Consider the following 23,202-nt stretch of genomic DNA (forward strand, 5'->3'; position numbering starts at 1 on the left):
GTCTGAACTTTGTCATCTCTGCGTCTGCAGGCTTCACAGCTCTTCTTTGGATAATTCTGTTTTACATAGAAACACAGAACTATCAGGTGTGTTTTTACTGCACTGGCAGTGTGTTTGGGATCATTGTGATGTTGCTGCTGATCAGATGTGTGTATGTTCATAATTCATCAGTTTTAATAAAGCTCACCTGATGACCTGTACATACTGAAAATGATTTCGATCCATCTCTCCATCAGAAGTTTTCCTCTGATTTTCAGTCCAGTTGTGTCATTTTCATAAGTCCGCCTTTCCCTGACACTTTTTGTCTTTTGTTTGTTTTTGTCCTCCATTTGTCCAGTTTACTCAGCTTTTAAGGACAGTGCACATCATGTATTGTTTTCAGTTTGCTGGTGCAGAAATATTATGTCAAAGTGTTGTTTGCTATTTTAATCTAAACCAGTGTTTCCCAACATATAGGAACCACGGCACATATTTCACATTAACAAAAATGATAATAATCACACGGCACACCACCAAACAAATGTCACAAAATGCATATTGATAATTTTTCCCAGCGCACCAGCAGAATCAGATCGATTTCTCCCCACTATACCAATTTTGCTTTCTTGTGACCACTACTCATGCTATGGGCTTATCTGGGTTGGAATTTTCTCCAGGACCTTTTTTTCCCCAAAAAATATTTATCTATTGCTATTACGCCCTGTGTTGTCGCACTCACTATGTAATTTCTTTGTCGCCTGTTTTACTGGCAGTTTGCAACCCATTTAATTAGAGCAGGAAGTTGTACTGCCCTCTAGTGGAAGAGAATGTAGTTGTTCTGCCCATTACACCGGTCACTTAAGAATCAGGTGGAACCAGATAATCTGCATTTCATTTGGCAAACAGTGATCTAAACAAATGAGTCGTCTATTTCGTGTAGACACGTGAGTGAAAGGTCAGCGTTGTGTTTTAACACCAACACACTCCTGTGAACACTGTCGAGTATAAGACCTGGAAAAGCCGCCAGTGTCCAAAGAACTTTGAAAGACCTTCAGGAAGAAAAATGTAAAGAAACAGGCAGTGGTTCAAGACTTCTGCACACTACAGTTCCAGTGGTGGATGTTAACATGGCCAGTTGAGGTTGGCGTGTGTACAGTAATCCCTGTGATCCAAGGCTTCTAAGACAGTTTTTTTTTCTACTTTTGGAAGGAAAGTGTTTTTTTGTTATTTATTTTGGTGCCCTCATTACTACAGCCACACCTGGTCCTCGGCAGGCTTCCAAAAGCTGGTCAACCAGAAAAAACAGCTTTTGCAGAGGGTGTATTTAAAGGGGGAGGACCTAACACAGCATGTTTACACTGAAGGGCTTCACCACAGCTCAGTGTAACTGTAGTAAGTCCACCTTAATGACCTGTGACTGTGGGGCTGAATTCAGACGACTTGACATTGAGGTGTTTTTCTGCTAATGTGTATTTCAGTAAATAAATGCAGGAGAATGTACAGAGAGTCTGGAAACAAAGGAAGAGACAGAAACATGCACATTAAGTGTGTCTGTGTACAAAAGCTGTGATGGAAGCATGAACACGTCAACAGAAAGTTTAACAAACTGCTTCCAAAAAGGCTGTAAAAGCGTTTTACAGTGCAAACCGTCACAGTCCGTCAAACGTCTCTCACTTAAAGCGCTTGTTAATCAGCGTGGATACATTCAGCTGGAGATCTATAAACTACATCAAAAACACTGACACAAAGAAAAAGGTGCAATACGACACGGAGGAAAACACTCTGAGCGACGATGGCTTCATCTGAGAGCAAACCAATACTGATGACATCTGATCAATAACACCAACAGCTGATCTGACTCCACCCTCAAACCTGAAAACACCAGGTGTTTGTAGTACAGCGTACATGCAAATCATTAAAACCTCAAAGTGTATTCTTGAAAAATTTTTTTCCAATATCTAAAACTAATTTTAATAATGTAAGATGATAACATTACATCATTTTATCACAAACTTTGGATCAGAGTTGGAGTTTTTTCTCAAGGTACGACTTACTTTAAAAACAGATTCATTTTTCTTTGAAATTTTAGAGTAAAATTGATTTCACTTTTAGGAGGTTACTGAGATTTTCTCCATTCAGGAGGTAAAAGCAGTTTTCTTTAATAAATGCCCTTAAAACTAAAATTTTTACTTACCTAGACTCAGTTCAATTTTAGCCCTCCTCCCCTCCTTACAGTGTTGAATTTGTTCCAGTTTTCTTAAAACATTTCTCAGCTGTAATTTTTTCCAACATCCAAAAAGATTAAGTTTTCACAGGAAACATAGAAAAAGGAGTCGCTGTGAGTCACACAGAGTGATTCTGGTGTTCTGATGATGCAGGTGAGGAGCAGGTGACGCTTCGAAGCCTGGGCTGGTTGGTGTGTCTAAAACGTCTCACAGGTGAGTTTAAAGAAACAGGAAGTGAAAAGAGGAGATGTTACACAGTCAGTGTGTTTAAGGCTTCGGGAGCTCAGAGGGACAAAAACTGGGAGTCACTTTAACATCAACAGCCGGCTGCTTCAGTTTCTTTTGTTCCCTTAAAGTTTCGTCTGGAACTTCAGCAGTTTTTCAAGTCTCGTCCAGTTTCAGCCGCAGGTTTGAAAATAAATCTGTAAAAAGTAAAAGCTGGTTTTTATAAGCTGCTTTTTTTCTTTTACCTTTTTTCGCTTTAGTGAGTCGACGTGAAAAGTCGAAAAAGTGATTTCGTATAAAGACGAGGACACGAGGACGGGGTCAAATACTGAATCATGGTTCAACAAGTCCTACTGAAATGATCCCAAACTGAACATGTCATCAGAATTAAAGCTGTATCTGTATTCAAACTCGTTTTAATTTGAACTTTAAAGTAGACTCAAAGATTTTGGACTTAAAATTTAAATTTTAGTCAAGTATTTAAATACTGAAATAATTTTGTGTAACAATTCATGAACTGCAATTTTACAATAAGTTTTATTTTTTTAAACTGAATATTTTTAATGAGCTTAATGAGATAATGCAACAGAAAGAAAACTCATGGCACAAACTTGTGAAAAATCTTAAGTTCTAAAGTTCTTTTTAAAAAATTTCCTTCAGCGCTGACGATAAATGCTAGTATTAAAAACACTTGTCATAAAGTTACCATTAAATGTTATAGACGGGTTGCTTTCAATCATACGTACATACAGATAAAAGTTAAAACTATTTAGTGAATACTCTGGAGTGTTGGAATAAAATATGAGAATTTCTTCATCAGGATTACTCAACGTTAGCCTTTATGATGTTGCACCAGTTAAAATAATTCAAGATTTCTCTCAAAATGACTTTAATAGATTCTCGTTTTGTTAGTTGGAAATTTTCTGTAAATTCAGTTTTATTCATATAATCACAACAAAAGTCGCCTCCAAGTGTTTCACACTGGAAGGTAAGACAGAAGTACAAATTTGTGAAAAACGCAGATATAATAACTTACATTTATAGTTTCACATCTTAAACTTATAAAATTCATTATATACAAAGAAATTAAGAACGCACAAGATGAAGTTGGGTCTTCAGCATCAGAACTGTATTTATTTTCTGTATTTTTGGTTCATTAGAACACATTTACTCAGAAAATCCAACATGAAGCGAGTAGTGTTTAAATAAAGAGTTTTAGGTTTTAGTGTCTGAAGGACTCGTTTTACTGTTTGCTGATCTTAGTGAATGACTGAGGTCTGAGTCATTCTGAGAGAAATCTTAAGCTGAAAATGTAACTATTCTTTAGATGCATTTTCTTTCAGAAGGGAAAACTTTCAACATAATGAACAAAAATGATTATTTTTATAATACCTTTTCCTGTAAAATCTTTGATGTCTGATAATAAAATTCAACAACAAATATAAATAAATATGAAATATTTCATGTTTTCTCTACAAAAACAGGGGAAAAACTTGAATAAGTGTTGTGAAAATGTGGGTCATGTCTTAGTTGAAAAAAGTATCATTCTTAGAATTATTTTTAAAATTTTTGTCTTTAGTTATAATCCTGTAAAATGATTATGACAGAATCCTTAACTGACTGTGTCATGTGACACTTATCACATGTCGTTTGGTTTAAACTGTGAACTCAGTTGTACAGGTTGGTGTTTTATTCTGAAGTGAAGCGACCACTTCCTGTATAAGTCAGGTGGATTTGACCCCGCCGTTTCCTCTCACACAATCACTGTGACCCAGAATTTCACCCGTGGTGGAGTTTAAACAAGAAGTCCACAGCGAGCCGAACAGGAAGTAGGAGGCGGTCTCTAAAAGCTCGACCTTTAGTCAAGGCGTCTGTGAGAAAAGCAGCAGGTATTTACAGACAAAAACATTCTTCGCTCTCATTTCCGGTCAGTTCACGCAGAGGTCATGTGATCCTGACTCCGGGCCCATTTCCGTGGAGATGGCCGCAGGAACCGAAAGAGTCGGAGGCACTTCTCGGATGGCTGGTTTGTTCGTCGTCCCTCTGACGCCGTTTCTGCGTCTCCGGTTGAAGCGGCTGTTTGGTTGCGGGTCTCGGTCAGAACACCGGGGGCGCTGCTGTTGTCTCGGTGGCCTGATGCAGGAGGCACTTCGTAGTGATGCTTTGAGTCCAGCTATGCTATGTCATCAGGATCGGCTTCTGCCTCACCTCCAGGATGTCTGAAACACACAGACACAATAAATAACAGAGCGCGCACAATCCATCAGTGATCATCAGCACACATCTGCTGTCACTGACAACACAAAACAATGTTAATGATCTCCTGCTGGGCAATGAAAGACAAACATGATCCTGCAGATTATCCAAAGGCAGGTTTTATCCTTTATGTAACCCTCAATAGAATCAATATTATGAATTAATGAGACCTAAAATAAATTTAAAATGTCATTCTTTACTTCCTGCAGTTCCCGCAGTGTCCCTGCAGAGGGTAGTAGGGCACTGTGGTGCTGTGTGAGACCTCTGACCTGTGGTGATGCGGTGCAGTGGCAGGGTGACGTAGGTCAGGTGTGAGTACAGCAGGAAATAATCCTCTGCCCGGTTCAGTTTGAGCCACGAGCCGACCAATGAGCGCCCGGTGCCCGACAGCGAGCGCGAGCGGAGGTTTGTGGTGGTGTGAAGATCTGAACACAAAAAAAAAAAAAAGAAAAAAAGAAAGAAATTGAAAAAAATGTTATTAATAAACCATTTTTGGTAATGCTCTTAAATGTTTTACAGAGTAAATTAAAGATTTTTGCCCACTGAGGGTTAAAATTCAGCTTTAAGTAAAACCAGAACATGTCATGGCGCCATTTTACACTTACTGTCATTAAATTCTCCAGCTGGGTTTCTTACAGAGGAGCAGGAAGTTTGCTTACTGGAGGTTCAAAGATGATCAGATATCATAGTGGCTCGGACCATAAACCATGCCAACATTTGATCGGGTAGCGTTTTTTTCCCATAACCGACCAAGCAACATCCAGGAACCCAAAGTCTGAATTCCAGGACGAGTTTAGTTTACTGAGCCACAACCGCACAGGTTACATTTAATTAACTTTACTGATCTGTTTTGAGAACTCTGTTTTGTGACACATTCATGTTTCTGGATCTTTGATTACTTCAGGGGGAAAAGGAGATTTTGAACCTGCTGCTGAGAACTGCTGTATATTAGAAACGACTGTTTAATGATCTTTTATTAATGTTGTGTTATCACAAAGAGACTCACAGCTAACCTGATTAATAAACTGAATTAATTCAGGAAAACTTTACCCACACTTGTGGTGAGCGTCTCAGGAATGAGGCAGAAGTGCCAGTCTTTACCTTCATCTTCCTCCTCCCTGAAGAACTCCTCGCTGTCGTTGGCAGAGTGAGACTTCTTCATCTCAGCGATCCGGTTTCGAGGCATCTTGCGCCTCAGAGACGGCGAGAAGAAGGAGGGGCGGTTCTTCTCCGGGGTCGGAGGCGTGCTGAACGATGTCACCTGAGGAAGGACAGCAGGTTAGAGTCCACACAGGAAGTAAGATTTAATCACATGTCACCGAGACCTCGTTATACAGAAGTGAGACGGGGAGGCAGAAGAGATGTTTCACTGGCCGAAATCCTCAGTTGCATTTTATTCGTTTGCAATCCAACCTTAAATTCCCGATGTACTGTAAGTGTACGGCTGGTGACCAGAGCAGGGACACGAAATTCTCTAAAACCCAAACTGTTTGTCTTGTTGGGAAGTTTCACATTAATAAAGTGAGTCACATACAGAGATCGGAACCATCGATCGAAACATTTAAAAGCCCCAAAGGAGCAAATGTTTGGTTTTTTGTTTGTTTTTAAAAACAGGGGCACAAATAAACCCAAGAGGAGGGGCTCAAAGAAGGTTTCATAAAGGATGGCATCATCAGCAAAAAAGTATACTTTGTGTTCAGCTGTAAAGTCTTATTCAAGTAAAAAAATATATATATCAGAAGGCCTAATGTCGAACCCTGAGGGACATCTTACTCTGGAACAGCAGAGAAATTTGGCCTTTTCAGGAACATTGTGGATTATATATTTAATAAAACATCACAGGAGTCTAGGCTTTTCTGTCTGTGGTCCACAGGTGATCAGTGGTTTAATCTGCTGATTGTGCATCATTGTCCTGCTGGTGATGGTGGGATGATATGCAGCTTGTATTACAGAGACACAAGCCAACCTGAGCTAAAATTAATTAGCAATTAACTGTGTAAATATCCTAAAATTCACACCTGACCAGCACCAGATTCTTTGGTAATGAGGAGAAAGTTTAGCTGGAAATCAGCTGAAACGTTTTCTTCTACATCTCTGTGTGATGTCCTGATGTTCAGAGAGCTTCCTGTTGGAACGTCGGGCAGTTTGAAGTTTATTTGTGGGGAAGAGCTGCTCCAATTAAGCAGAGTAAATTTATTCCTTCAGCTCTCCCATCGCTCCTGTCCTTGTTTCAGTAAACACCGTCACATCCTTTGGTTTTTTGGTTCATGTGAATTTTTTTTTTTTTTTTAATTATTGTTCAGATCAATAATCAAAGAGTGGATTCATGCTGAGCTCTCCTTCCAGCAGACGTCTCTGTGAGAGACACATCCGGCTGTTAAATGATGCACAGTCAGTCCAGCTGCATGTATTATTGATCTCGACCTGATTTCGTCTGAGCAGAGCTTCGTGCCGTTCGCTCGACTCACTTCCTGAGTTTTGGGGTTTTCTGTTCTACTTCTCAAAGATCTCGGACACAGAAGTGAAACCACACCAGTGGTTGCCCGAGCCGAGCAGGTTTTCATCACAGCTCTGTGATGGAGATGAGCTTCAGGTGAAGACCTTCAGATTTCATTTAAGAGGTTAAACTGAAACATTCAATTAGCTGCTGAGGGATTACAGTCCTCTGTTGTAACTGGACAATTCAATCAAAACCCTTTTAATGCACAGATGTGGAGATATGTGGGCTGTTCATTCACTTTTCTTTTTAATGTAAGCAGGAACAAAGGCCTGGACATGATTACAAAAGTGTCCAAGGAACTCTGATAGCAGTAAAACAGACTGTTATAAAAGAGGATGGATTGATTTTATGCAGAATGATCCTTTTATCACAACATAAAGCTAAGCGTACCATATCCAGCTCTACTGTAAAGAGGTTTTATAGAGCAAGCACAGGCTTCAGTACAAGGTTCAAACTGTTTATCGGCCTCGGGAATGAAAGTGAGATCAGACTTCAGCAGCTCAAAAAGCAATTTAACTGTAACTCCACCTGCAGTGTTGTTCTGTGGTGGATGGTCACACGAGCCTCTCTGTGGTAACTCAGATTTCAACCTAATCACAACTGGTCTCATCCTCTGAAGAAAAACTTGGTTTGAGACATAAAGCAGTCCCCGTCCTCTCCACAGAGTATTACAGTAAAGTGCTTACGTTCAATCACATTTGAGGTCATGAACACAGCTGTTCAAAAACAAAACCTTCAAATCTGTTGTGGAGACATTCAGAGGAAAAAATGAAAAATCTCAAGACCGAATATTTAAACTGCATCTTCTCCCTCACCCTCTCGTGCATGGGTGACACCTGGTCCTCCTCGGTGCCGCAGGGGGAGGTGTTGCCAGTCGGCACCCTGCTGACGGCCATCTCGGCGTGACCTTTGCCCTGCGGCCCCTTCATCCTCACAAACTCCATGTTGTTGTACTTGTAGAAGCCGAAAGACATCCGCTGGGCCATCTTAGCAGCAACGCTCACCTGAAACACGACACGGACGTCAAACTGCTGACAGTTGATTGACCCATCACACCTGAGAGCTTCAGAGTCTGCAGGTGTTCTTAGCCCAAGTGTCAAGACTTCATAAATGTGAGCATGCTAAATGAGAACACATTCACACTCCTGTAGCATGTTTCTGCTAGTGTAGTGCAGGTGTTCATGTGTGCAGGTGTTCATGTGTGCAGGTGTTCATGTGTGCAGGTGTACGCTCTGGTCTCTAACCCGGTTGTCGTAGACCTTCTTGAGCGCCTCGTAGCGGATCGAGCCCTGGAAGATGACGCCCTGGAAGGTGTTGCTCTTGTCGCTCGCCACCAGCTCCACGCACACCATCTCGCCCTCACCCACCGTCATGTCACTGAACACCTGCACAAACAGAAGGTCACATGACTTCACCTGCAAATGTCCCGTGTCTTTCTGTGCGGCAGCAGAAACATCGACTCGTGACTGTGGTCAGCAGCGTTTCCCTTGCCTTGGAGGATCATCGGTTTCTGTCCCAGCACGAACTCTGCTGCTTGTGGCGGTAAAAACGCTGCGCTTGTGCACAAGCTCGTTTTTAAAATGGGCCGAGAGCTTTTAGTCACGCTTCATCAACTAATCTGCGCAGTCACCGCCCTCACTCCTCCCCCACCTCCCCTCCTCAGTGTGATAGCACTGTGAGCTCAGAGACGTTTCACCACAGAAGCTCTGCACGAGCTGAAAACATCCTTTTACCTCCTCAAAGTTGTCGATCATGAAGAAGATGTTGGGGTAGCTCATCTTGGACTCCTCCCCTTTGCTGTCCATGGCATGTTTACTCGGAGATGCGAACACTTCCTGTGAGCACAGGAGGGGAAATAAAATGAGACAAATCACGGGTGGGATGAGAGAAGGTTGGTGGCTTCATCAGCTCGAGCTGCTGCAGAGCGCCTACCTGACATTTCTTCTTGTGGATGTGGATATCTCCTGCGTCTGAGCGCGTGCAGACGGCGCACGTCACCACATAGTCCAGCTGGAAGAGGGTGCAGGAGTCAGGTTAGTGAGGACAACAAAAAACAGTTTAAAAGATTCTTTTTTTAAACTTTACTGCTCTGCACCTTCTGAAGGATGAGGTTCAGGTAGACGCTCTCCTCCCAGTCGATGTCGGGGTCACCAAGACCCGGAAGCTTCTTGGAGTCCCTCCTGTAGACCTCCACCTCCACCTGAAACACAGCACAAAGCCTCCATCAGCACCATGTCTGAACACACTTACCATCAGACTCAGCTCCTTCAACCTTACTTCCTCCCAGATTCCCTCTCCTACTTCCTCTTTTTCCCCATCCATCCCGCCTATACACATACTTCCTTCCTTCACCGTTTCCTTGCCCACTTGGTGAATTTCTCTGGTCTTGAGGGAAATACAAGTTTTCCACAAGCCAGCCTTCATATCACTCAGAAACCATTTAGAGCGTAGGAGCGGTCGTCATGGTTTCCCTGTGAAGCGCTTGTGTGTGTGTGTGTGGTTTTTATGTGGCCTCAGATCCTCCTGCTTTGACGAACTGAAACTGAAAAAGTGACGCTGATTCAGCAAAAACACAAAGCTCATTTCAGGTCAAATGACTCTAGTTTTCCATTGTGTGTGTGTGTGTGTGTGGCAGGAGATTATGATCCTGATTTCACAGCAATGCAAACTTCATGAACATTTTCTGACCTGAACGATGAAGCAAACACGTCACAGCAGCGTGACCCGCTTTACAGCAGCTGCCATTTTGATTTCACATCTTAAACCAGGTGCAGCTTCTTCAGTTTGATGTCATGAACCATTTCTGGTCCAGATGTTCAGTCTGACATCACGCAAACTCCAAGGGTTAAAGCGATTGAAGCTCCAGGCGTCCATCAGAGAACATGAAACCAATGAAGAAGAACCAAAACCCGCAAATCCTCCAAAGGTCAAATCACACGTCACACACACTGATGCCAGCTGAAAGATCACCTGGAATGCACTTTTTGAATGATCAGAAACAGAGGAGCTGGTGTCTGCTGCAGGTTGTTCACACTCGCACTGATGCTCACAGCTGGTTAAACTTACAAATGCTGGAAAAAAGTTCCTGAGCTTAGATAAGTTTTCCCTGGAAACATTACAAATGTGAAGGAGAAAGGTTCCCAGAGCTGTTTCTGCTCTGGGACAGGAAGCAGTGGCCTGGACACAGCAGGGGGATGAAGGACGAACAGAGCCTGAGCTTATAAAATATAATTATGACGACCAGAGATGAAGAGCAGGACGAGGCTGAGATTTAGGGCATCATGAGAAATCTGCAGGTTTAAACGTTTGATCACAAAGACAAAAACTAAAATGATAATAAGTTAACCTCAGATTAATTTCAGTTACTGAGACTAATGCTTCTGTCTCATCAGCTGGTTCCATCGTTTTTCTGATCTGCTCTGTTTCAGGTTCTGTTCCTGTGACTGAAGCTGCATTCTTCAGAGGACAGAGTGATGGGAAGCTGATGGCTGCTGTCGCTGCCGATCATCTCGCCGGCTGTTATGGCGTCTGCTGTCTGTATCGTCTGATCTGCTGTTAGTCTGACTGACAGCCACGGACGCTGCAGTAAAAATGAACCACACTGTCCACCTGCGGGCGAAGCCGCTCTGCTGCAGACTCAGATAAATCTAATCATCAGATCTGTCAAAGGCCAGAGCCACGGAGGAAAGTGTGAGCACCTCAGAGAGCAGGAAGTCCTCTAGGGTCTTTTCAGGGTTGATTGTGGGAAAAAGATGTAACCACTCTGGGTCGGTGCTTTGGATAACCGAGCCAACGTCTCAGTGGTTAAAGTTTAGTTCTCTGATTTTCCTTTTTTCTGTCACATATTCTGCTCCTGTGGTGGACAAACTATCATAACCACATCCAAAATTTGCAATATGTCATTTAATGGGCCAAAAACTCACAGGTCAGGTGCACCGAAGGTAAAAATACAAAAAACTACAAATAAATAAAGGAGACGCCGGAAAGGGTCTGAAAAACTCTGCATTTTCACAGTAAAAGTAGTAGGAAAGCTCAGGGCAAGGGAGCGATGGTGGGTCAAAGTCCCCCTCTGAATGATCCTCACATGAACACCAACGTTACACAACCACTGCAGCTCACAGGGAGCCTGAACATGGTTTATTTTAATGCTGCTCCACATCCAGACCAGCAAGCCATCTATTATTCACCAACAGAGACACAAATGCAGCCTCACATCCATCATGTCTCACCGCCTCATTCACGTTTCTCTGAAACCTTTTATTTTGGAATCCTGGCCCTCAGGCTCTGCTGGTGCTCTGCAAATGTCTGAAACGTGAGCGATGATGACTCTTTACATCAAGTGTCATGTCACCTTCTTGCCCTCGCTGTTGTCGGCGCTGACGTAGGAGAGCTTCCGGCGGACGTAGAACAGCATGTCGTCCTGTCGCGGCGCCCACTTCTCCATAAAGTACGTGGAAAACATCCAGGTCCAGAAAACGATGCGGTCATCTTTAAAACAGCCTGCAGAGACAAGAAACACAAGGTCAAAACAACAAGTCAGCACGAGAATTCAGTTTAAAGCAGCTTCATGCAGATTTTTAAACAGTCTGTGGAACGATTTCTGAGTAAATGACTGGGATGGATTAGACATGACTGTCTGAGCATGCTCGCTGGCGCACACCACATAATCGTCCCGACGTCATTAATGACCAAATTTTACTCAATTAACTCCATGTTTTATTCAATGTTACTGAAACTATCGCGACTCATGAGGAGGGTGTTTACGTGTTTTCCCATCAACGTTTATGGGACCAGAAGCCTTTAGGCAATCGTTGCCCCTGGTGCAGAATGCAGATTTAAGACCTAGAAGCTACGTCTATCCTTTACTTTTCTTGTTGCTTTGTTGTACACATGTATGGAATGGGCATCTTCCTGTTCTTTCCTTTCACAGTAAAAGTACTTGACATATGTGTGACTGCCCAACAAAAACCACTTTGACAGGATTCACGTTCCTTACTGTTGTGGGTGTTCCTGACTGTTAAGAGCTGCAGTGTGTAGTCAAGTACTGTACATACACCATTTTTCTCCACTTACGGTCCGAGTCCGGCAGTTAGAAAAAAGCCGACAGTTTATTTCATGCACATATTGCTCTCTCATGATATTTGCATAGCATTATCTAATTGGCTGTCACCAACTGTGACATGACAGATGTTTCAAACGTTGAATAACTAAATAAATGAATACATTTTGGTGCTGTGTGACATCACAGCGTTTAAAACGAAGGAAAGGCGAGACTAGAGAAGCCTGAAACACGTCCAGTGATTCCTACCTTACACTTACAGAGTGATCGGCTGCTCGAGGAAAAAATATTTGTTCTTCAACTGCTAACGAAATCTGGCCTCAGTTCAAGCTTCTTTATAAATTTTGGCCTTTCAGAGGAACAAAAACAGAAAAAGGGAAGAAACTATTCGGCAACAAGAGTTCCTTCAGCAAAAATACATGCATGAGCATTTATTTACTCATATCGAGGAACATAACAGACAGCCGTGACAGTTCAGTCATTTTTAATCCAACATCAGCACCGATCTTACTGATCTATGGACAGAATCCAGCAGCTGCTGATGTCAAGCAGCACACAAGTGGTATATAGGACAGCAGTGCTCCTCAGAGGTTTAAACCAACCTGCAGCCACGGGAAACAATCAGATGATTAATTAACCAAACATCCAGGTTCAAGGTCTACACTTCAATAAAAGCTTTAACTACAACTGTGACATCACGAAATCTGAAACTGTTCCACAAAAATTAAATATTAAAATAACCTTTTTCATTCAGACGGGCTTCAAAAACCCGAGCACTGACACTAAACCTGGACTTAAACGTTTCAAAGGCCTTTCCCTGTGAATATGGTGTCAGTGAGTGTTTAATGTCTGAAAGCAGCTCAGAGGAAGTGTGCTTTGTTCACACTCTGTCTCTAAAATCTATTATTCAGCTCCAGCTTTTGTTCAGATCCACAGTTATTTCTTCCTTATGACCAATAAAATCAGCTCATGCATTATTCACAGGCTGCTGGATTACTAGACACGCTTTTATTTTGAAGGATCAAACAGGGCCGAGTGTGAGAGGATACAGACACCAATCGATTTCATACTGACGCTCTGTGTTTCACTCGGTATCGACCCCCTGTCCTCCGTCACCCCGGGTTCTTTGCTACCTTTTTACAGGCCGGAGGCACCTGCCTTGTTGCTTAGCAACAGTTGTCAGGCAGTTGCCAGAGAATGACTCTGCATTGAATTAAACTTCCTGCGAGAGCTTCTCTTGCAGATAAACCTGGAGAGCAGCAGGAGAAGGTCAGCGGGTCAGACGGCTGAACCGGAGCCAATTAAGATTCACGCTCATTAGAGTTTTTGCTAATTTTGATTTAATTAAAGAAAACTGGTGAACTTTGATTCCTCACACAGTTTAACATGTTTTAAATTAAACACATCGATGCTGAGCTGTGTGTGTGTGTGTGTGTGTGTTCCTGTCTGTGATTGGCTCTTGTTGAGTTGGACTCTTTGTGGACCACAAAGCCACTGTGACACCACGCCACATTTAGAAGCCTCGGCGTTTGTATTTTAGCTGCTAACGTTTTGTGTTTTGGTGTCAGAAGTTATTTCTGACACCAGAAGCGCAGAAAAGAAGATGAGACGCCATCTAGGGAGGATCAGAAAGACAAACTCAACATTGTTATCCCCTATGTTGCCGGTTTATCAGAAAAACTCAAGAGTCTTCTTCAAGCATCACATCCCAGTGTACTTCAGACCCAGCTACACACTCAGACAAAAACTGACTCATCCCAAAGACAAAACTCCTAAACACAAACTTAGCAACGTAGAGCATGCTGTACAGTGTAGCAAGGAACGCCCAGACCTCTACATTGGAGAGACCAAACAGCCACTTCACAAATACATGACACAACATAGAAGAGCCAACTCGACGAGACAAGGCACGGCTGTCCATCTGCATCTAAAGGACAAAGGTCACTCTTTCGAGGATGCCAATGTTCACATCTTGGACAGAGTACAGATAGTTTGAAAGATGAGTGAAAGAAGCCATCTATGTACATTGTGAACGACAATCTTTGAACAGAGGCGGTGGCTTACGACACCAACTGTCTGCCATCTATAATCCAGTTTTGAGATCCTTGAGGCTCCAACAGCACAAACATGATCCAGAGGGCCAGTTCAGTGATTCCAATTAGCTGAGGTGGAGCCTAGCAGACAGCTAGCAGCTCCAGCCATCTGTGTCACCATCCACCCAGTCAGTTAAAGAGGCCACGCCCCTAATCATGCAAACTTTAAGCCCTAATACAAGTTATATTTGTTTCTGACTCCTGATATTACAGTCTCAGATAAACAATTACAATCTTCCTCTTTTCTAATAAATAACACTGTCATCTGCAAATAGTGACAGTTTTCTTACTATTCCTCTCTTTTACTTCCTCTTTATTCCTTGGCAAAAGTTGTTGTGAAGCTGGAACTTCTCTCTAGAAACCAAAACAGTTTGTGCATCAGGGTGTAAACATCTTTATTTCTGCTGTAAAAGTTTTAACACGGCTGTCCGCAGTTATTTTTTAGCCTGTTTAATGTTTAATTACCTTCTGCTATAAATATATCTATATTGTCTATTTTACCTCCCATCTGTTTAAAAAGTCCCCCTCTCTAAAGATCAGATCAGACTTTAAGATTTTATTCTGTTTCTAGATTTTATAAGTAGCCTTTTATTTTCTTTTGCTGTATATCCAATTAAAATTAAAATCAAATTCTAAATATTCTAAGATCAGTACAAAGTTAAAGGAGACACAGCATGACGAGGAGTAACCAACCCACATGATGTGGGTATAAAGCCCTTCCATGATGGTGTATTGGCATTTCATTAAATTTCACAGATATTAAATGAATTAGTTTAACTCTATGTCGGTCCAGGAGGATAAACTTCGTTTGCTTTGATTTGTTCAGGCTTTAATTTAATTTGAGATGAAGATGAAACCAGAGTAATTGTACAAACACTTCTTATGGGTTTAATTTAGAGTGACTGAGAGGACGAGTCTGAATAAACCTGCAAATAATGGAAATAAATGAATACTTATCACTGGTTCTGGTAGGTAAATACAATTTTTTCTTTTTTTTTTTCTTTTAAATGGTACTTCTCATAAATAAACATCTCATAAAGAACTGACATGGCGATCGTGGCTCAAGAGTTGGGAGTTCGCCTTGTTATCGGAAGGTTGCCAGTTCGAGCCCCGGCTTGGACAGTCTTGGTCGTTGTGTCCTTGGGCAAGACACTTCACCCGTTGCCTACTGGTGGTAGTCAGAGGGCCCGGTGGCGCCAGTGTCCGGCAGCCTCTCCTCTGTCAGTGCGCCCCAGGGTGGCTGTGGCTACAATGTAGCTTGCCATCACCAGTGTGTGAATGGGTGGATGACTGGATATGTAAAGCGCTTTGGGGTGCTTAGGGACTAGTAAAGCGCTATATAAATACAGACCATTACTGCAGAAGTAATTAAGCTTCTCTGATGACAAGCACCCCAAGATGGGTGTTTGTGGTCTTGTTGTCTAGCCTCTCCGAATTACTCATGTTTAACTCTGCGCTCCTATAAAAGGACTAAGACTTCCTCTGTGGTGTTAGTACCCGATGTCAGCAGTCATTATTCAGAGTTTACAGCTGAAACTCAAGTGTGTGAATTAATGTTTAGGCTGCTGCTTAAAGCTGTTCACATCTCACACAAGTCAACACCTCCAAGCTAAGGCAGCAGCCAAGCAGAGCCGCTGGCTGTAGAAAGGAAGTGACCTCTGGCCTTCATCCAGTCACGCTTGGCATGAGGGATGTTTTCCCCAGACGGGGGGTGAGTCAGTGAACACGACCTGCTGGCAACCCAAGCAGAAGAAGCTCCAAAGAGCAACAGGAAGCACTGAACCAGCCAAAAGAAATCCTTAACTCAGGCTCCAATATCAGGTAACTACAGTCAGAGTAATGACTCAGTAACTTTAAACCACGCCTCACAGCCAGCATAGTTTATTAAACCTCAGCATCTCATACTTGACCATCAGTCCTTTAATTTCTGGTACTTTAAAACGGCAGCTCTGCAGGAAGGACAAACCACATTCTTCCAGGGTTTTGATGACGGTGCAGCGTCAACTGTTGCCACACCTTGTGTTGTTGGCTGTTGTTTTAATCACATGTGAACACCAAACAGCCCAGATTTTGCATTTAAGATCCACCTATCATGCCAGATGTGTAGCTGTTTACCAATATCCTTAAATATCCTCGGAGTATTTGCTGTGAAACTCTGGAGCCCAGACGACTGTGTTTGGGATAACTCTAGAAATCCGAAAGGTTCCTAAAACAAAACAAAAAAAAAAAAAAAATCATCTGAGAGAGCAAACCCTGAACCACTGAAAACCTGAACAGAGACCAATAAAGGCTCCATACAACCTTGTAGTGACTCCAACAATACCTAAACCACAGGTGTCAAACTCCAGGCCTCGAGGGCCGGTGTCCTGCATGTTTTAGACGTGTCCTTGATCCAACACAGCTGATTTAAATGGCTAAATTATCACCTCAACATGTCTTGAAGTTCTCCAGAAGCCTGGTAATGAACTAATAATTTGATTCAGGTGTGTTGAAACGGGGCGATATCTAAAACCTGCGGGACACCAGCCCTCGAGGCCTGGAGTTCGACACCCCTGACCTAAACTATACCAAAGGCCTCCTACAAGAGAACTTGAACCACATATAGACCTAAAGGAAGCACCTACATTTTCTCTAGAACTCCTAAAACTACCTATTGAATCACATTTATAATTAGAGCCAAAGGATTCTTCAAACCTCCCTAATGGCAACTCAAACCTTCTTTCTTGCCGCTGGAACCAACAAAAGTTTGACTACAATTGTCTTGAAATCTTACTAAAACCTCCTAAAGGAACTAACCACGGCAGGTTCAGGATATACGAGATCAGCCTAGTTATGGTCAGATGCAGAAGACTGAACCAATGGTTCAGATCAGGAATGATAATGACCACTAAATGTTTTAGAAGACCAATGCTGCGACACCACATAACATGCCACTAAAAGACTAGCATGTTTCAGTTTCTCCTGATGACAACGTAAACCACCTAATGGATGTTAAGGACCTCTATTACCACTCCAACCACCCAAAGAATGGCCAAACTTACCCAGAGAGCCCCCAGCTCTCTTTAAATCCCACTAAAAAGTTGTTTTTTTCCTTTGGTGTGATAATTGTTTGTCCAAAAAAGGTTTCTCCTGTAAATGAGATATTGTGTCTCAATGGGAATACCTGTATAAATCAAGGTTAAATTAAAAAAATATATATATACACACACACACACACACACACACACACACACACACACACACACACACACACACACACGAATGAAAGAAAACCAGCGCTGCCTTACATCATCCTGACTGAAAACCAGCATGTTCAAACTTTTTGGGGTCTTCAACAACTTCTCATGACATATGTCGATGACCCTGCTGAGTCCCATATGAACCACTTCTGCTGACATGATCATGAAAATCACTAGCTACCACGCATGTCATACTAAGCAGTCCGCATAATCGATTAGATCAAGTCTTTCATGAAAAGATTTTATGACAGAAACTGTGACCATGTCTGAGTGTGACATAACCCCACTTGCAGATCCCTGAAATCACAGCTTCACACTGCAACGAAGGTGAAGATGATGACGTCATGAACCAGAGAACAGTAAAAAACAAAATCATCTCGTGAAGGCTCACTGTAATGTATGAATTACATTCAAGGAAATGTATTCTGATTTGAGTCGAGGATGAGTCAGCCTTGATGTGCTGAACAGTGTCATTTAGTTTAAACTCACCCAGGTATCTTGTTGTATCTTGTTATAATGTCACCTGGGCTTCAGAGTGTTGTTTAAAGGTGTTAAAGGCTCACAGCTGACTGAAGCAGAGTACAGTTCTGCAGGAGCCTCTGGGACGTTGATAAAAGTCCAGCTCTATTTATAGCTGCATATGCCATTTTAAAAATACATCAACTGTGTTATGAAGCCCGGCGCACTATCACTCATCATCTGAGGAAAGTGAGCTGAATCACCCCAAATCTCTCTGCAGCAGTGGGTAGAAATATCATGAGCCGTGGTAGGCCTGCTGCATTTTTCATGACAGTTATATAATCCTGTGTGATGTGCTTTCGAAGCTCCAGTGACCTGGATGAAAGGATGAACAAAGTGCACGCACCAGCGCCGAATGAACCAGCGAGACTCTCTGCAACGCCTGAGCCACTGAGGCCAAACGTCTGAAAGTGCTTCGTAATTAAGCTCCAATGTACTTAAAGAAAAATGCAAATACTCACACCTACAACCTTTGACTGGCCAGCGCTCATTCTGCTCTGATACAATCTGCATGTCACAGATGTTGTACAGCAGCTGAGAGAGCGTTGGCGTACCATCCAGCTGAGTATCAGTATGACGACCACAAAGCTGACTTTGACGTGATGAAGCCAACACAGCTAAGCTTAGCTTCCTCTCCAACATTGGAGGCAAACCCAAAGCTGGGTGGAAATATTTGGAATATTAAATTAAAAGGTTACACAGACTGTGCTTTAAATATAATCAACATGTTCTTTCTGAGCGCACTGAGGGTCACTAAAGTCACAGTGGTAAGGAACATTTCCAGTGTCACACTTGTGTTTGCAGACACACTGAGTGAAACTCTTTCACACCAGCTACACGAGACCGCAGCAATCTTCTACTGACCAAAGCAGCCACAGGGAGGTTTGTTTTGCTGTCACCCTCGCTGAAACCAGCCAGTGACCTCAAGCAACCACTCACCAACGATCTGGGAAATACAGTTTTAAAGCAAGGCTCGGGAATAAATACAGGATTATTTTAAACTGTGAATCATGCAAAGCTACTCTGAAAATGATCCAAACAGGTCTGATTTTACTTTTTGTTAAACAAATTACAAAAACCTTTGTCTAGAAGTTCAAAGTTTACAGTCTTACATAAATTAAAGCTAAAAACCAATCGGCTAAATAAACGCAGCACTGAGATGTTTCCATTCGCTTATTAAAGGAAATCGACGGTAACAACTGGTCCTGTACATTAAACCTTTACAGTCTGGCTCCAACAGTCCACTCCACAGACAGACTGTACACAGCTTGGAGCTGCTGTGACGTCCTGCGGTCACACACATATGTGCACGTAGACACAAACTGGAGCACTTCAACCACCTCTGCACGGACTCTGACTGCGGCCTCATTAAATATTTAGCAGGATTTGTAATAATTTGTCAGCAGAGAGCGAGTCACGGTCAGATCGGCGGTAACTCTGCACCACAGTTCCTGAAGAGCAGATCTCAGACGATCGATGGACACTCTCACCGTTAGCGTCAGCGTGAAAGCTGCGCTGATGTCAGAGTATTTACAGCAGGAGGTAATTAAAGCTAAATCATTCATGTTCATCTCTCTGCCTCGCCTGGCTGCCGCTTCACTGCCTCAGCGAGTATTTATAGTTCAGACCGTGAATTCTCAAATAAGAGCTCGTATTCAAATTATACGAGCCGCCACCAACCGATAAAAAGCACCGAGGCGGTCTAATCGCCCTCCATGTTTTTCTATTTTCTATCAAACTTTCAGCAGCTGTGTTTATTCAGGTGTGGCTGCAGAATAATAGTCACACCCAGAGTTCTGAGCTGCTCATTAACCCAGCAGAGGTGCTGCCGGAGCTGACATCATGCCACTTGTCACCACACACAGACCTCACCTGTGTGGACTGCCCAGGTGGAGCTTTGCCCCAAGAGCTACGCTAGCTGCAATGGATTTATGCTCTTATTTTGAAAGTTCAGCCGCTATACTCAGCTCGCCTTTCCCCTTCCTCTCCCGTGTTTTCATTCAGCTGACTCTCCAGAGAGCCTCTCCGCCCACGGTCTGATAGTGATGGCTCAGCGGCGAGCTGGAGGACGTTTCCCCAACATGGAGGAGGGAGGCAGCTGGTTATCATTTCCTGTGAAGAGCTTGGTAAGTGAAATATCTGAAGCATGTTCAGCTCATGGTTTATCATAAAAGCTAAAATAAAATAAATTCTTACTGTGTAAACGAGCAAAAACAGAACTGTAAGCACATCCCTTAGGCTTTTAATGTGAAAAACCTCAGTTTCCTTATTGAGTCAGCTGTCGTGATTGTCAGCTGTGTGTGAGCTTATGTACTCACCATGCTTTTAGCGACATCACCATGTTTTTGCGTCTGAGAGACTGATCCGAGTTATTCTGTGATCAGAGCAAAGACCTGAGTCACTGTCGGATCAGACCTGAGTCACCACCAGCCGCCTGCAGAGGAGCATCCAAGGACATGACAGAGTCTGCATGAAGAAACAGGAGCACCTCCAGCCCCACTGTACAGTCTTTACCGTTAAATATTGCCCTGTGTGACACCACAGGGGTGCGTGTGTGTGATACCGCAGGTGTCACACACACGCTGTGACGTATCCACAGACTCCTCTTCTCTACGATATTTAAGTTATCGATCGATTAGTCTGGAAACCTGCTCTTATTCAGAAAAAATAGATCTGTGTCACTGTAAACTAATCCAGAGTCTATTAAAAATTAGCTCAGTTTAAATAATTGTGTTTGTGGCCTTAAATATAAAACTAACACAGACTGACTTTCTCTCCTTGAGTTCAGCTAATAAACGGTCCACTGTATTATAAAACCATGAATAATGAAGTTGAAGCCACAGCCTTGAGGAACACGTAGAGTCAAACTGCATCAACTGGTTTCATTATTATTTAAGTTGAGGATGTTTCATGTGATCAACGCTCGAAGACCCAATGTTTAGTTTGCGATACTGTGCAGAAGTCTTGAGCCAAAACTCATTATATTTTGCTTTTAAGGAGTCAAGAGTTTCTGTGAATTTTTAAAGTGCTCTTAAACAGCAGTACAAGTTCTTCTTTGGACACTGGCTGCTTTTTCACTTCTTTTCAGTCCAGTCCTTGTACCAGAGCATTTCCATAGGATCGTGTTTGTTAATCCTCTGACCTGTGAATCATTCAAACATGAAAAGGCTCCAAATTCAAGGATGAACCAGTGCTGCAACTGCACATGATGGCCACCTGAGCAACAAATCATTTAATCATGTCTTTTATTACCAGATGATCCCTGAAACACTTCATTTCTTTAGTTCTGTTAAAGAAATGAGAATGTGCCAAAGATAAAACAGGTTAACATCGATACGATTTTTGTACTAACAAGGTGATTTTCAAAGAGCTGAAGACCTAGATTATCTCAGCGTGGTGTGTCCTAAAAAAAAAAAAAAAAAATAGAAAAATAATTTTATTTATTTATTTATTTTAAAAGAAGGAAAAGTGGACAAGTGAAGGACAAAAGAAGAAGAGTGAGGCCTAAAAACCATCTACAGCAGATGATCAGAATCTGAAAAGACCCAAGACCAGGCTCATCTCTGTAATGACAGGAGGAAATAATGTGGTCAGACCACAGATCAGCTTTCAAGCTCATCAGATTTGTACAAACTCTGATTTCTATTTAGTTTAATACAGTGGAAAAGAAAGAAAGAAATGAGGCCTGGCTCGAGACTGTATGATGACACGAAGCAGAGGTAGCACTGCAGTGTCTAACATTTGCTCTGCTCCTGGTGATGACAGTGAAGTTGCTGTGATGAAGTCATGTGCTGTGAACAGAGCTTCATTGATTTATCCATCAGAACAAATGAGCAGCAGAAACAGGCGGCGCGGCGCTCCGACGATGTTGGCGGCAAACGCAGGCCGGAGCAAAGATCAACTTTCATTTTTATTTTCAACGAGGCTCGTGACGAGGACCGGGCGACAAGGCAGTCACGAGGACTCGACACAGTCCTTGCAAAAAAGAGAAACATAGAGATGGAGGATCCACGGCAGCTGAGGTCATTACAGGAGACATTCAGGTCCTCCTCAGAAAACAGATTTCTGACCTTTGTGGAGCTCAGAGTTTAGAAAATTAACCATAAATGTCATTACATTAATTCAGTTATTATTTTTATTGATCAAAGCTGCCTTCAGATCATTATTTTATAATCACTCCAATATTTTGGGGCTTTTATTCTGCTGTAAAGTTGGACATTTGTTCACTGCTGGAGCCTCTGGTGGACACTAGAGGACCTGCAATTTCTTATTTAACATTGACAGTTATTTACTGTATTTTTAAAACTCCACTGTGCGCTGTGGCTCTAAGCCCGAACCCTGTTTGAACAGCATGTGCATTTTTAGACTTTTTTGGTTAACTAAAAAACCTTTTCACACCTGTCTTTAGTTTTTAGTTTAAAGAAATGTCCACCAATGCTTAAACATGGAAACATCTGCTGGGTTAGAAAGCGAGGAGAGCACTGTGTTTGGGTCTTCACGGGGTCCCAACACCAGAGTACAGCCCCGGGGGCCTTCAGCAGATAGATCCGGCCCTGCTCCAAAGTAAACCAGACCCACAGATAAATGAGAGCCAGCCTGAAACACGTCAGAGGGCTCATCCCTGCTCACGGGAGTTCAGGTGCTGCCTGTGTGGATACGAAGAAGCCCGCAGACACTCACCGATGCCGCTGATCTCCTGTCGGCTGTTCAGGCGGCTCCTCTCGTCCGCGATGGCCTTCAGCATCTGCTGCAGGGATCCGTCCAGCTCCCCGTTCTCCTCCTCCGCGGGCCCGACAGCCTTACACAAACCGGGGAAGGACGCCATCTCCGAGCTGGGATCATGACAGTCCGAGCTAACAGCTTCCGACGGCCCCGGCTCACGGCTATCGGACGAGAATAAGCCCCCGGCTCTCCTCCTGATTTACCCCGGAACGACTGTCTCTTCGCGGCGCAAAGGAGCCGCCGGAGGTCAGGACCGGCGAGCTTTGCTAAGGTGCCCGAAAAAGCACAGACAGGTCGGACTGCTGAGGGAGACTCCGGTCCTCCTGTTGTTCAGATCAGCTGGAAACACCCCTCACACTTCCTGTAACAACACGAGGCTCTTAAA

The 23,202-nt window shown here is 42.9% G+C and overlaps 1 protein-coding gene and 1 long non-coding RNA gene across 5 annotated transcripts; one reads left to right on the forward strand and one right to left on the reverse strand.

The window, feature by feature from the left end:
- Positions 1-1,431: 1,431 nt before the first annotated feature.
- On the reverse strand, positions 1,432-23,202 carry kiaa0930. 2 transcript variants are annotated; one of them, XM_004564872.6, is made up of 10 exons: positions 22,776-23,202; positions 11,537-11,685; positions 9,281-9,385; positions 9,118-9,195; positions 8,919-9,020; positions 8,430-8,570; positions 8,001-8,189; positions 5,787-5,946; positions 4,955-5,110; positions 1,432-4,648 (listed from the first exon to the last, which is right to left on the reverse strand). In XM_004564872.6, the coding sequence occupies exons 1-10, from the start codon at positions 22,918-22,920 to the stop codon at positions 4,608-4,610; spliced, it is 1,266 nt and encodes a 421-aa protein (XP_004564929.1). In that variant the 5' UTR covers positions 22,921-23,202; the 3' UTR covers positions 1,432-4,607. The 2 variants fall into 2 exon arrangements, with proteins under 2 accessions (XP_004564929.1, XP_004564932.1); XM_004564875.5 differs by lacking the exon at positions 22,776-23,202 and adding an exon at positions 19,968-20,179.
- Positions 19,342-21,094, forward strand: LOC105941225 (uncharacterized). 3 transcript variants are annotated; one of them, XR_013093945.1, is made up of 4 exons: positions 19,342-19,637; positions 19,841-19,984; positions 20,100-20,221; positions 20,480-21,094. It is a non-coding gene; the product is annotated as an uncharacterized LOC105941225 (long non-coding RNA). The 3 variants fall into 3 exon arrangements; XR_001167854.4 differs by lacking the exon at positions 19,841-19,984 and having other exon boundaries at positions 19,348-19,637; XR_013093944.1 differs by lacking the exon at positions 19,342-19,637 and having other exon boundaries at positions 19,667-19,984.

The sequence above is a fragment of the Maylandia zebra genome, linkage group LG17, assembly GCF_041146795.1.
Source record: "Maylandia zebra isolate NMK-2024a linkage group LG17, Mzebra_GT3a, whole genome shotgun sequence".
Lineage (NCBI taxonomy): Eukaryota > Metazoa > Chordata > Actinopteri > Cichliformes > Cichlidae > Maylandia > Maylandia zebra.